At 49.5% G+C, this 15,231-nt stretch overlaps 1 protein-coding gene across 11 annotated transcripts in view; it reads right to left on the minus strand.

Moving 5' to 3' along the window:
* Positions 1-595: 595 nt before the first annotated feature.
* The window catches only part of REEP1 (receptor accessory protein 1), a 129,424-nt gene continuing 114,788 nt past the window's right edge, over positions 596-15,231 (minus strand). For 3 of the 11 annotated variants that reach the window (XM_043468739.1, XM_043468743.1, XM_043468738.1), the window contains exons 7-10: positions 13,515-13,550; positions 6,133-6,284; positions 5,318-5,421; positions 596-3,605 (exon numbers count right to left, since the gene is read on the minus strand). In XM_043468739.1, coding sequence (XP_043324674.1) covers positions 3,530-3,605; positions 5,318-5,421; positions 6,133-6,284; positions 13,515-13,550 — 368 coding nt within the window. In that variant the 3' untranslated portion in view covers positions 596-3,529. Of the gene's footprint in view, positions 3,606-5,317; positions 5,422-6,132; positions 6,285-13,514; positions 13,551-15,231 lie in introns of those variants that run through there. The other 8 variants (XM_043468745.1, XM_043468742.1, XM_043468744.1 and 5 more) reach the window with 5 other exon arrangements.

Here is a 15,231-nt window from a genome sequence, read left to right on the forward strand (position 1 = left end):
CTGCCTTCCAGCCGAACTGCTCTGCTTTCACAGCTACCTAGTTTCCACTGGTGATCTTTAAAAATGTAAAACAAACATACTGCCAGATGAATGTTTATGTGATCAACTGGTTTTCAAAGCACTGATAGCATTTACTATTTTCTCTCTGCAACAATTCTATGCAGTATGCACAGAGCCCAGACACCAGGCCCGTTAGTGACTGCACATTCAGCTTCTAATCCTTGCTCATGAATACATTTTTTTTTTTTTTAGATATTTGTTTATTTGTTGGCTGTGGTGAGTCATCATGGCTGCACGCAGGCTTTCTCTGGTTGCAGCGAGCATTCTTTAGTTTCAGTACACAGACTTCTCAGTGCAGTGCTTTTTCTTGAAGAGCACGGGATCTAGGTATGTGGGCTCCAGAGCACAGGCTCAGTAGTTGTGGCACACAGGCTTAGCTGCTCCGCGACATGTGGGATCTTCCTGGATCAGGGATCAAACCAGTGTCCCTTGCATTGCAAAGCAGACTCAACCACTGGATCACCAGGGAAGCCCAAATACATTTTTTTAAAAGGATGTTCTCTTTCTTCATAAGCCCAATATTTACAAAGATATCTTTTAAAAGAAACATGTTAAGACTTTATTCAAGATATAGATCAGGCATTATAACAAAACAGAACTTCAACCTTTGGAATACTGTAATTTTACATCCCTTTGATGCACAGTCCAGTATACTATTTGATTACAGATCGTCCTATAGGATTACAGAGATAAACTAAGGGGGAGTGTGCACAGTCACCGTCCAGAACGCCAGCCTTCTGGTGCCTGCCGTTCACGAATGAAGCACATCCTTTACCATTTCCAGTGCTGTGCAAGATGAACAACTAGGAAGGTACTCAATGGTGGTCGTGGTTGACAAGCACTGTTATCACAGACACACGGACAGTTTACTACAGAGAACACACAATTCAGAGGCCAGCAAAGTGAGCAAGCTATTCACACAAAGCCAGGAGGGATTATGCCTAACTCTCCAGTTTGTAAGTACAACACCCTCTCTCGTCTCCTCAGAAACAGAACAGGTGCTCAAAAGCAAAGAAAAATTTACTATGTGAAAGGTACAGACTTTCCATTAGCATTTTGTAAACAGCCCGTGTCTGTAAATCAGCAAATTAAAAACATTCAGCTTTATCGTCTCGACAGAACTCCACACCACTATGTGTACACTTGGAGGCATTCACATTTTTACGTCAGTCCACACAAATATACAGCTTGTTGGGTAAGTAAACACGTTTTGCCAGAAATACGACAGCTGCTCTCAGTGGTACAGTGAGTGTTTTTAAGAAAGAAACCAACTCCCTAAGCAACACCTGAAGGAAAAATAGTTACATTAAGACAGCAGTTTGGGTACCTTTCTATTTTTTAAAATCTTAAATGAGAAGTAATACAGCTTGTCTGAGAGTAGAGTGCTTCAAACTCGTTTTTGGCATCGTTGAGTGCAAACTTGAGAGCCCATACTTGTTAAAACTCTCCACTGTAAAATGGTGAAAATATAGCTTGTTTACAATAGGATTTTAATCTCTGCTGCTAAAGGCATTTATTATTTTGGCCAGGAAAGAAAAAAAAAGTTGCTAAAAAGCTGCTTAGTAAGCTTTTTTTTTTTTTTGCATTTGTTTCTGATAATTCTGGGTACTCCCAATAACAGGTAAATACATTTTAAAGCATATATTTTTCCTCTGTCTGAAACTACTCTGTGAGCTTGAAGAAAACAGGTTTTCTGTCTTCACTAACAGATTTAGGTATTGATGGGTATGGGGCACAAACATTAAACAGCCAGCCTCTGTTTGCCCTCCTGAACCCCACATTTGCTTTTAGGTTTATTTTCCTAAATCCTTTTGTAAATTACCAAGTCACCTTCAGAGGCATTATGAGGAAAAGGGATTTAAATTTGCAATCTGCTAACAACTTCAAGTAAAACCCTTTCCGATGTGGCTAAGATCCAGCCAATGTGTCATCAGGAAAGACTGATGTAGGTTTGTGTAGCTCAGTCATGCTCCTGTCTCTAACTGGGCCTGCTTATAGCTGACTGACAGTAGGTTCTATGTGGTACGTGACACTAATTCTCTAGTGTTCAGGGCCTATCTATGAACAAACACAATCCAAGTATAGTAAGTAACTGGGTCGTGACCACTGCATGCATCACACTGAAAGGAAACATCAATTCTAAGCACAAGTAGACGAGTCCTACATTTAGGCTCGGCGCTCCCAGTGGGGAGCAGCTGCCTCTGACCAAGATGCTACTTCAGCCAGATTCTTCATTTCAGATAAAATTCTCAGTCTAATTAGGGAGTCGCCTCAGACGGCGCTTTGTTCTCTTCCTAAAAGAAGTAGGCCTGTATGAAATACAAGTGCCCGTGAACGTGCCACTTCTCTCTGGCTCACACTCCACACAAGCCAGGAAGCAAACAGAGGGCGCGAGCCACCGCTGCCCGTGGAGCTGAGCAGCAGGTCACATTCATGAAGATGCACCCTCTACAACCTTCTAGAACCCAGGGTTGGGATCGTTACCCAGATGTCTCAGATGTGCTTCACGGAACATCTGAAACAAAGCGTGGTTCTAGGGTTGGTTTTGTTTGGGTGGATTGGTTCGTTTTTGCCAGTCACAGCGCAGGGTACTATGAAGGAGAAATCAACACTCAATGATTTGTCACAACAATCCCAGGAGTTTACATCCCCGAACATTTCTACCAAAGGTGAGCCAACCTGCCTAAGGCAATGAGAAGTCCCCACCCTGGAAGGACTCAGAAGCTCCTAATCCTGTGCCCATGGGGGAGACAAGCTTCCTGTGACTTTTCCCTTATGCTAGGATGTTCCCCTGACTTCATACCCACCTCTGGTACTGAAATATCATGTCTCCATTCTAAACTTCTCTGGTATACTGACTGAAGAATACGGAGCATCGCCCTACAGGAAAAACGGATGTCCTTGAGGTGTGTTTGGAAGCTTCGTAAGCACATCTGAGACACCCTCCAGAGTTAATCTTTTACGCTTCTGTTTTTGCAGTTTACTTATACATCAGAACCTCTGGCAGCCTTTGCAAGTCCACGGTATCAAGCCAAAAGCCACAAATATGTACATCATAGTCCAAAGTATTAGTATCAAGAACCAAAAAAAAAGAAGTTTTTAAAAAATTGCTTTGTTTGCATATATAGGACTAAAAACAAAGTATGCAACAAATAAGTTACAAATGTACATCTCAGCAGCTTGGTGGGGGGATTCTCTTCTAAAAACACTGCTGTCTGTATGCCAATCCAATGGTGGGAAATGACTAACCTCAGAAGACCTAAGATCACACCCCCCACACACTACCTTTCCTTATCCTCTCCCCAACAAAATAAAAGGAAAGGGGGGGCTCTTAGAGGGGAGAGAGGAAAGGCCACGTCCGAGGCTGTCACAGGGCACACCAGCTTGCGGTTTTCTATGTGGTTAGTGAATAAATAGCTCTTTAAGGCAGAGAAGAAACATTCTGTGGATCCGGTGCTGTTGGCTCATCTCACTCACGTGGTTTCAGTGGCCGAGGATGAGGTACTTTTCTTCCTGAAGCGAGATCGAAGGATTCTAGGCGGTGCCTGGCAGAGAAAACAGAAACAGGACTGACCCCTCTGTTTGGTATAAACACGAATGCGTTTGAGGACAGTACCTGGATGGGTTTGTGTTGGGACTTCAGCTCCTCGGGTCAAATGTCCATGTGTGTGAGCAGGCTGGTGGGACTGGGGACCCCCTTGGGGTCTCCACCACAGCAATCAGAGTGGCCTCCCAAGCATCCCCATAGAACTGAGCCAGTGGAGGAGCCCAGTGCCCCCGTCTTCATGGTCTCCTAAGTCCCTGCACCTCCCGAGTGCATAGTTGCATGGAAGAATGACACAACTTGTTTCTGCCTTGGGAGCGAAATGATCTTAACAAGTGACTCAGCAGACAGAAAGGCCTCCCCGTCACTTCCCTGGTCTTTGTTATTTCCTTTGGGAACTGGCCTCGCCTTTCTTGGTACATGCTTAAAATTTCCATCACTGAATTTCCAGTCCTCCTCCCAGATGTGAAATCCTCTCATGCACAAGCAAACCAAACAACACAGGAAACACTGGCTTTAGGCACGAAGAGTTCTACTTCATCTCCCCTACCAATGGCTATCAAGGGACCCCTCCTCCCATGGGACGCAGATCACAGGGGATGCTACTGTCATGATTAAAGAAAAGGGGAATACTTTCTCCTGGCATAGCGCCCTCAAGGGGATTCACCACTGGCCCTGACCTACCCTCAACCCCCATCTGTCCACTTCTCCGTACTCAGCTTCGATTTCTACACTCTCCTTTCACATCTCCATCCCTTCTGACCAGAGGCCTTTTCTCCCTTCTCTGTCTGGTTATTTCTAGTCCTCTTAGGAACAAGCTCCAGAGTCACTCCTGAGACCCACCCCCACGGCCCAGTCACAGCCAGGATCAACTCCTTGGTTCTCACACTGTTTAGCAGATGGCAGGGCATCAGAGACGGATGCCCACGCTCCCACGGGGGAGTCTTCCTCGGCCACGCCGTGCCTTCCTGGGGGCAGGAAATGCACCACCATCTCCCAGCAAGGAGCTTCGTGCCCAGTGGGTGCACGGAAGGGAGGTGGGAGGAAAACAAGCACAAACAGAAGGCTCTGGCCTTCCATATACTGAGTCCTCCCACCACACCTGAATGGTGGGAATGTTTACCAGCCACCTCTGGACAGAAGGAGGGAAGAATCAGTGACCTGCCTCGGGCAGTTTAACCAAAAACAGTAAAGCAACGTGGGCAGTTTTAAAAAACAAAACCAGGGACTTTCCTGGCAGTCCAGTGGGTAAGACTTCACCTTCCCATGCAGGGGGAGTGGGTTTGATCCCTGGTCAGGGAGTTAAGATCCTGCATGCCCCGTGGCTGAAAAACCAAAACATAAAGCCACAAAACAGAAGCAATATTGTAAGAAACTGAACAAAGACTTTTAAAATGGTCCACATTAAAAAAAAAAAAAGAGGCACAAACCCTCCAGACCTAGAATGGTTCTAGCACCTTGCATGCCCTCCGGGCTGGGCCCCTCTCCCCATCATGGGGCTGGCTGGGCTGTAAAGGACTCCTTGGACAGAGTCCAAACCCAGAATATCTTCTACCAAAACCTCTCAGTTCAAAATGGACCCCTGCGTGCCCCACTTTGGGAAGGAATCTGATGAACACATGCGCTCTGCGGTGGAACAGCTGTGACCCTGGTGGGAACAGGCCACCAGGCCGCTGTGTTGGAGAAGGGCAGCTTGTCCACACACTGCCTCACCTGAGTCTCACAAGGGTCTCTGCACTGAGGGCAGGGGGGCTCCCAACTTGCCTCAGTTGGACTCTCAGGTTGCAGCGTTCAGCAGAAGGGGAAGGAGGGGAGACCTGATGAAACAGAGAGGAAGACTCTGGGGTCCCCCAATTTTGCAGGCCCTGCATCCAAGCCCAAGGCTGTGACCCTTCCCAGAGCAACGACCTGAGGCTCTAGGCTTGGCCTCCTGCTGCCAAAATTCCATCTATGTCTGCACTTGGCTAGAATACGTATATCAAGTGTATTGTTTTGCTCATTTGGCCGTGCCCTTTTAATAACATTTTATGAACATCTACTGGGTTGGCCAACAAGTTCATCTGGGTGTTTCCAAACTCGACCAAACTTTTTGGCTAACCCAATATTTTGTATCGTCACTATGTTGTGACATGGAGATAGAGAGATGAACAAGCTCTATTTATAAAGACAGGTCGTAAGACATTCTGAATTTTTGTCTCCCCCAAAACACTCATTTGGGTTGCTTTTCATTCACACATCATCTTCAGTTGGTAGCTGGGTGTTTTGTTTGTTATGTTTAATCCCTAGACATGATCTCATTTCCTCTATTCCCAAATAAAAGTGGTAGAGTCTTTTTCACCCCTTGGCAAGTAGCTAGATGCTACCTAGTGGCTGCTCCTGCCTGTTTGATGGAGGGAGGTCTCCCCTCCTCAGGCACTCAGGAGCTGCTGGGTATCCCAAGAGATGCCACTCCCAGGAGCCCCAGATCTCCAGGGCAAAGCCCTCTGTGAAAACACACGCTCCACCCCGCAGCCCCCGATACCGTGTACCTCCAGGGGGAACTCCGTCTTTCGAGGTGCTTTAAACTTGTACATGAAGTCCAGCAGGTCTTCCTCCTCCTCATCAGAAAACGCCAATGGGTTTTGGACCTGGTGGGGCCCCCAGGCCTTTACACCACCCTCATCCACATCGCCCTCAACCACTGAATGGCCATTTACAATCTACGCAGGGGAGACAAAGTACAGCAAGGTGGGATCAGTGAAGAAAGGAGCGAAGACAGGCAGGCCGAGGTTAGGCACGCAGCACGGCAAGCCAGGCCAGTTAGGAGAACCGAGGCCCCGACATCTTCCCGGAACCCTGCAGGGGATCCAGGATCACTGCAACGGTGAGACGCTATGCACAGGAACAAGTGCAGGCTTCAGAATCTACTGACAAGCCACCAGGGGGAGGTGGGGGTCCAGCTGGGGGTACCTCTGTCTTAACAGATGGATCACACCCTACAGCTTAGAGCTGAGAGGCCACACCAGAAGAACACCAGGGGGAAAGAATATCCTCTGGAAAGGATGGTGGCAGTAATTTCAGGAGGGGAGTGACAGTTTTCTGCGTGATACATACAAGTGGATGGTGCCTTAATTATACTTGCATATACAGCTGCGAGCTGTCCTTAACAGAGAGGATGTAAAATGCCAGGAAGCCTTCAGAGAGAACCTTAAGCAATGTAGATTTTTCATTTCAAAGGCCAAGTGCTAGATAGAGAAGCAAAGGAGACCGGTGGAAAGAGAATCTAGCAGCAGTCTTCCCCTCAAAAAGCAGCAGCGGGATTCCTGTTTTGGTCTGCCATGACTAATGCACGTGGAAAACTCCAGAACTTATTTGCGTCACTGTTGCTGTTGTTCACTCAGTCGTGTCTGACTCTTTGTGACCCCGTGGACTGCAGCATGCCAGGCTTTCCTGTCCTTCACCATCTCCTGGAGTTTGCTCAAACTCACATCCATTGAGTCAGTGATGCCATCCCACCATCTCATCCTCTGTCACCCCCTTCTCCTCCCACCTTCAATCTTTCCCAGCATCAGGGTCTTTTCCAATGAATTGGCTCTTCGAATCAGGTGGCCAGAATATTGGAGCTTCAGCTTCACGTCACTGAGTATTTCTGCAACATCGAATGTAGAGCATATTCCATGTCATCTCGCCACGTGAACCTATCTCAGTCGAGATATAAAATACTTCCTGTCCCAATCTATCTGACACTCAGAGACATATCTTCCTAGGCTTCATATATTGTTTTTACCTAGAACCACAGAAGGCAGAGCCAGGGGGCCCTCAGATCACCTGATCTGACCACCTGAGGCCTGCAGACAGAAACCAGAGCTCTTTCTGGGATGCCCTGCTACTTCTCCTAAAAACACGTTCAGCCACCAAATGTGTTCTCCCCATCAAAGGGGGTATGACAGCATCCAGTGTGGACTTCATAAAACTAACAGCGGAAGCCTAGTCTTGAGCCGCTTTCCCAGTCATTGCTGCTATACTCCAAACAAACAGCAGGGGGCAGCATGGGAACACAGTTGTCTTAGCCAAGAATCTCAAAGCTGAATTGTAGACTGGGAGTGACCAGCTGAGACAGGATAGAGCCAAGCCTGAGATTGTTAACCCTCCTTTGCATTTTTTGCTCCTGTGCATCCCCCAACCTGTTACCTCTGGGTTTAGGCTCTCTCTGGTCCCTTCCCCTGCCCAAGTCAGCTGCATCGTTAAATGGATAAATGTGAAAACTGGTCAGTCTGGCCCTCCTTGAATGCTCTGGTCTTCCCCAGCCTATCAACTCACCCAAAAGGTCTTGGGATGTGTACCACATGGCTTGTGCCTCGAGCCCTAGTTCTCCTGTCCATCAGTTTCTGCCTCAGCTTCAAAGAAAGTGTCCTGAGCTATGGCTAATTCTCCTTGGTCCCTCTGAGCAGCTGATCCAGGACTGCGCCCACAGTGGCCACCATCCACTAAAAGAGGTGGAGTCCTGACATCATCTCAGAGGGCTCCACCCTTGTCCCAAACAGAACTCAATACCCATCACAAGGACATTCCTCTGAACACCTAACAGGACAACAAAGAGGCGGGCCTGCCTAGGACCGAAAGACCAGGGCAGAAGCAACCTGCTCAGGTCTGCCCCAGCACAAAATCCCCCATCTTGAAAGCAGACTAGGGTTTGAGTCTGTGCTTCTGCCCATGAGGGTCCCTCTAAATTCAGGGCCAAGGCTTTCCCTCAACATTTCACTCTGGGGTTTAGAAGGCAGCCCAGAGTCACCAAAAGATCCTCAGGCATGGCACAGTTCAGGCTGCTCACCCAGTCCGGACTCACTGGGACTGAGCAGTGAACTCACACACAGTCAGAGTAACAATAATAACAACGACAACAAGTGCCATCTCAAGAAGAAGCAAAATGCTTTGAGTTAGTTCTCCACTGAATCCTTGAGCATGGACTAAATGGTAGAAAAGAAGGGCCACTAGGAGTGACGGATCAAGGGAAGTCCAGAGATCTAGGCAAGAATGGGAAACAAGGTTTCAACTCAGCAGAGGTGGGGAGTGAGGAAGTCAGTGTGGGCAGATTGGGGACCGGGAGTATCCTAATAGAAGACACAGAGAGAACCTGTTGAAAGGAGAAGAATCCTACCGGTCACTGTGTTCGTGGCGAGTTTTCACTGAGAATGTTGTTTGTAATATTCTGCTTGACTCTCGGGACCCAGGAGACGAAACACTGTAGACAAGCTGAGCCTCTGAGTCTCCAGATGTCTTCTGTGCTGTGACAATGAATCTCTTATTTATTTTTGGCTGCGCTGGATCTTTGTTGCTGCACATGGCCTTTCTCCAGTTGCAGCACACGGGCTTCTCATTTCGATGGTTTCTCTTGTTGCAGATCATGGGCTCTCGGGCATGCGGGCTTCAATAGTTGCAACACATGGGCTCAGTAGTTGCAGGTTCCAGACTCTAGAGCGCAGACTCAGTAGTTGTGGCATACAAGCTTAGCTGTCCCGTGACATGTGGGATCTACCCAGACCAGGGATTGAACCCGTGTCCTCTGCATTAGCATGCATATCCTTAACCACTGGACCACCACTGGGAAGTTGGACAATGAACTGCTTAACTGAATTTCCCTCTTTGCGCTGGCTGCAAGGAAGCCCAGCATCTCAGACTGTCTATGACTTTGTGACAAGCACCTATATTTTTCTTCTCGTTCTGACTCCATCTTACCTGCCTCCTCCCTTCCCCTCCAAGCTTCATTTTTCTTATTTGGTTTGACCTATCATCTGTATTTCCACAAGCAGACTTAAATCCTTTAGGGCACAGGGAGGAGTATCAGTGAAGAAATAAACCCCATGAACATGGTCCCGTCTTTATGGGCAATCAGATGAAAATCAGTGGCTGAGCAGAACTGTGGCACCGGGCCTCCTCAGCGCTCCTCTTGCTGTACATCCAAACAGAATTTGTGATCCACCAGGTCCTCACCCCAAAAGGTGCCTCTGTCTACATCGTAATAATCTGATGGCTCCTGAAGACAACTTGTATGAGGGGAACGTCTCATGCAAGGTCATGGCCACAGCCACCTGCAAACCTCAGGGGATGGCGGCCAAGCCCTTGAGCCCACAGAGCTGACCACGGTGGCCAGGGCTGGGCGGTCTCCAGGAAAAGACAGGGGTCACTCTTATTTTCCTCAGTGGGGGAATGAATGTGTGGCCTTGGCTTACTTTCTGTGTTAGCAAATGTGCGTAGAGAAGGCTGGAAAGTGGCAGCACCTCTTCTCTCTGTGGGGAGTGCAAGGAGGGAGAAACTCCCAGCCCTTCAAGGCTGAGCTGATCCATCTGCAGGAGCCCCAGGCCTCCCCACACCCCTCCCCCAGTGCAGCAAACACTCCAGGTTAGGGAACACTTCCACACAGCACACATTAGTGGGAGCCATTAATCAAAGTCAGCAAACACATTTGAGGAGAGCACGCCTATCTGGACCACTTACATTTGAGTCCCCAACAGCCACCGAAGAGAAAGGAAAGAATATCCTGTTAAGGAAGGACCTTTGGGGATGAAACTCACACATGTGTGTGAGTGTTCATGCACACACACACATACACACACACACACACACACACTCACTCACTGCCCACACTCCAAACCTCTGACAGCTCCTGCTACTGAGGGAAGAAACTGCCCCAGGGCCCCTCTCATGAAAAAATGCAATTCTCTCTCTCTTTTAATAGGATAAAAAGGGATGATTCTGCTTTTAAAAATATGTCCCATCTACTTGATTTAAAAAAGCGGGGGGGGGGGGGAGGGACCCACCTCTATGACTTATTTCAAGCAGTGACAGAATTCAGTCTTCAGTTCTATATAACATCAAGGCAGGCAGAGAGAAAAGTGGGGAGAAAGTGCAGTAGGGGTGGGAGACAGAGATAATAATAGAAGTACAGAAAAAGAGAGACAGATGTGCAGGAAACAACAGGAGACAGCTGACAGGCAGGAATGGAGCAGAAAGTTCTCTTGGGACATGAGAGGCATGGATGAAAATCATTTAATCATTTCAGGGGACCAGGAGGGCCCCTCTGACCAGAGCATCTGTGATCTGCAGCATCGGTGCCCCAGCCCCAGATGTGAGACACACCTCCCCCAACACCATCTGCTGACGCTTCACAGCCAGCACCCTTCAGAGCTGGAAGGGTCCCGGGAGCCTAGAGTTTAATCCCTCACCCTATTTTACAGAGGAGGCGACTAAGGCCTGGAGAGTCAAGGGGCTTTCCCACCATCACAGAGGGAAATGGTGCAGGTGACTCACTAGCTTTTTCCTTGCAAGCAGACTTTAGGGAGATGGAGTAGAACTCCAGGGCCTTGGATGTTCAGAAGGCTGAGAAAGGCAGGGCTGGGGCAGAGGCTCCCAGATCATGACTCTGAGCAGGTCCACCCCAGCCTGAGGCCTCCACCGAGCCCTACCTGCGGCCCCATCCCCAACAATCCCCATCCCCACAGCTCCCGGGAAGGCCAGACTCTACTCAACACTCACCATCAGCAATAATTCTATTTTAACTTCTATTCTGTCCTAGAAAGGCAGGCTTTGATGATGAAATCACCAGGTGTCACGGGGGTGGCGGGGGAGGGGGACTTCCCAGAGGGCAGCATGGAGCAGGCTCACCTGCTTCTCTCCTCCCCCAGGTCCCCAAGATGACAGGATCCCATAGGGAAAGGCTTTCTGAGTGGCTTAAGGTATTTACAAGCTCCAAATTGTAGGGTGATTAGATAGAAATAAACATAACTGCCTGAGGTCACTGGGATGGTTGTTTTCCTCGAACTAGTGTGTCCAACGGGCTTCCCAGGTGGAACCAGTGGTAAAGAACCCACCAGCCAATGCAGGAGACGTAAGAGATGTGGGTTTGATCCCCGGGTTGGGAAGATCTCCTGGGAAAGGGCATGGCAACTCACTCCAGTATTCTTGCCTGGGAAATGTAATGGACAGAGGAGCCGGTGGGCTATGGTCTATAGGGTCACAAAAAGTTGGACATGACTGAAACGACTTAGCAGCAGCAGCGTCCAGCAGACCCGAGTATTATGTGCTAGTGCTGGACACAGCTGTGTGCAGCCCCCGGGTTTGTTTCATCCTTGTTGAGCATATGTACACTCCTCTGTTCCAGCAGGACGATGGTCCCCTCAGCCTCCTGCTCAGGAATCTTTAGACCATCCATTCTCATTAGGCTCATGGCCTCTGAAACCCCCAGGTCTTGTATAGACCTTTAAAAATCCAAGAGCTGAAATGTCTAAGGCAGGGGTTCCTAACCTCTGGGATCTAATGCCTGATGATCTGAGGGGAAACTGATGTAATAATAATAGAAATAAAGTGCACAATAAATGTATTGTGCTTGAATCATCTTGAAAGCATCCACCCACAACCCCAGTCCATGGAAAACTGTCTTCCATGAAACCAGTCCCTGGTGCCAGAAAGGTTGGGGACCACTGGTCTAAGGGACTCCCCTGGCAGTCCAGTGGTTAAGACTCTGCATTTCCACCGCAGGGCGCACGGGTTCAATCCCAGGTCTGGGAACTAAAATCCCCCATGTGGTGTGGTGTGGCCAAAAAAAGAAGGAAACATCTTAAAACTGAAGAAATAAAGGGACGAGAGGATCCTTCTTAGAACACAGCTCCATGCCTTCCTGCTCGCCACTTCTGTGGGAAGCATGGACCATGTCTCGGCGGCAACAGGGCTGGGGGTGCAGGCAACAGTGGCACTGGGCTTGTCTCCCTCCTCCCCCACCCCCCACACCCGCCAGCAGCCGCAGGCCAGGCGTGGCCCCTCTTGCCTTCTGAGCCAAAGGAAACTCCTTCAAGGGGTTGTACAGGGGACTTGGGTTAGCCCAGCACAGTCTCCTGTCCCTCACATGTTAAGATCAAGGAAAGAGCAGGAGCAGGTCAGAAGACAGCAACACAGCCCAGACATCTCCCTCACCCAGGGAGGCTGGCAGCAGGCACCTTGCCCAGGCCTGGGAGAGCCCAGTCCCATCTCCCTGTGGCCTTCTAGCCATCACGGTCAGCATCGTTACCATCATCATTCTTCAAAAAGCCCTTTCACAGATATTGTCATAGCTGCACAGTGAGGTGGGGAAGCAGGGAGCTTTACCTCTATTGGAAGGAAACCCAGGTTTATGGTGGTTAGGTGATTTGCACATAATTACACAGCTGGTAAGTGGCAAAGCAGGACCAGGGCTCCCTTGGCTGCACAAGGACCGAAACCCCCAGAACTGCAGGGCTCCATCACTTCTGGGGACCTGGGTAAGGGTCTGCACTCCTATCACCAAGAGCACAGGGCACTATGACTTTGTGATGGTTTTAAAGTATCTCCATATTCCTTGTTACTCCTCGCTCCAAGAGGTGGAGATGAATTCCCCTCCCCGTGAGGATGGGCTGGACTTAATGACTCACTTCCAACAAACAGAACAAGGCAGAAGTGGTGGTTTTGTGCCTTCTAAGACCAGGTCCTAAAAGGTGCTGTGGCTTCCCACCTGGCTTCTCTCTCCTGCATCACTCACCCTGGGTGAAGCCACCGTGTGGTAAGGATGCTCAAGCAGCCCCCAGAGAGGCACGTGGAAAGGAGCTGAGGCCTCCAGCCAAGAGCCACAAGATGGCCATTTTCAGTCGAGCCTTCAGACAGCTGTGGCCCTGACTGACACCCAGGCCATAACTCTTGAGAGTGCCTGAGCCACAGACACCCAATTAAGCTGCTCCCAAATTCTAGCCTGAATTTGCTGCAAGATAATACACACTTGCTATTTTAAGGAGTTAACCTCCTCACCCCACCCCACCCCCTGACCCTGCAGCTGAAAGGGAGCCCCAAGGTCAGACACCAGCTCACGGTTAGAGCCTCCTCCCAAGGCAGGTCTCGCACGCTGCAGGGAGGCTGGCTGTGTACTCACCTTTCCGGGTCCTGCAGGTGGAGCAGCAGGTACACACTGTGGGGACGGGGGCATCATCAGTGATACCCCTCACCTGGACAGGAACCAGCCCCAGGCCAAGAGGGAGGCCCCAGGGAGGTGTGGGCATCCCCATGTGTTCACTACAGGGGTCCCAGTAATGTGGGTCTCTGTAGAGACACCAAGGTGGGAGAGGGGATCACTCCAGATTCCGCTTCCTCACAGGTGCTAGAAAATGCCCTTGTCTGGCGCACAGAGGCCAGTCCTTGTGACCTGCAGCTCGAGGGACGGGAGAGGATGAAGTCCAAGTTTCCTCTGAGAAATAACTCCAACTGCCCTTTCTCTCTCTCTCCCAATTCGGCATGGACTGCAGCTGCTCACACTGACCTCTGAACCCACAAAGGGCTCTGTGTCTGGCCATTTGGCCCCAGTGGCTAACTGGCTGCTACCTTACACACTCCACTGGTCTTGGTGCATATCTGGGCCTTGGTATATACAGTGTGTATGTGTGTGTATGCACGCTCAGCTATGTCTGATCTTTGTGACCCCATTGACTGTAGCCAGCCAGCTTCCTCTGTCTATGGGATTCTCCAGGCAAGAATACTGGAGCGGGTTGCCATTTCCTTCTCCAGGGGAACTTCCTAACCCAGGGATCAAACCCACATCTCCTGCATTGGCAGGGAGATTCTTTACCATTGAGCCACGTGGGAAGCCCTTGGTATACAGTAGTTGCTCACTAAATACAGGCTGTCTCCAAATTCATGGAGGGCAAAGATCATTCTTTCAATTCCCTTTGTACCCTTCCCTGGGTTCAATGCCAGACTTGCAATAAATGATGTCTGACAAAATACTTCTCAGGCCATTTATTCTGCAGGGTGGGTCACAGAAATTGCATGGTGTTATTTTATACCAACGGGCATGTATATTTTTATTTTACATAAATTATTACCTAATCTCTTATTCCATTTTGTACTTTTTTCACTAGGCCTCATGTTTTCAAACTCTACCTAAATGTGTATTGAGACTGTTGCTTCCAACAGCCGCACACAACTCCCTGGGGTGTGCAGCCACCGCCTCCTACCCAGTCTGTCTCCAACAGTGGCCTCTGGTCCAGGACTGGCAATTATTAATACCTCAACTGCTCTCCTCACAATCCCGAGATGGAGGCCAAATAGGGATTCTGGTATCTCACCTTCAAAGGCAAAGGCTGAAGCAAACTGGGCTCCTTTCCTGGTCCAAGGACAAATCCTCTGATAGTGACTGCCCACGGAATCACTCTCAGGAAGGTTCTGAGATTGGATATAGGCTCGGTGGGAATGAGAGTGGTGACTGCTTGGTGACATCAACCTCGCTGCATTGCCATCTCTGCCCAGGCCCAGGGTCACTCAGTCAGGACAGAAGCCCAGACTCGGGGCCATTTCCCAGACCAAACCATGCCTGGTGTCCGAGGCCAGGGCTGGGAAGGGCACACCAGCTGGGCCTCCTTTGGCAGACTTCCTCCTAGGCACCCTGACCCTCCCCTCCGGGGTTATGACAACTCCAGAGCCTCTGACCTGGGTGCTTCTACCCTCGACCCAGGCCCTGGGCCATCTTTCACCTGTCTTTCTTTCTGAGCTGCCTTTTATTTTAGGCCCAGAACAGCTAGGGTGAAGGCAAATCAATGGTCCCTGTCCTTCCTGCTAGGTCAACACCCCACTTGTTGGCCCTGAAATCATGGGTG

Source organism: Cervus canadensis, chromosome 5, assembly GCF_019320065.1.
Source record: "Cervus canadensis isolate Bull #8, Minnesota chromosome 5, ASM1932006v1, whole genome shotgun sequence".
In the NCBI taxonomy this organism is placed as follows: domain Eukaryota; kingdom Metazoa; phylum Chordata; class Mammalia; order Artiodactyla; family Cervidae; genus Cervus; species Cervus canadensis.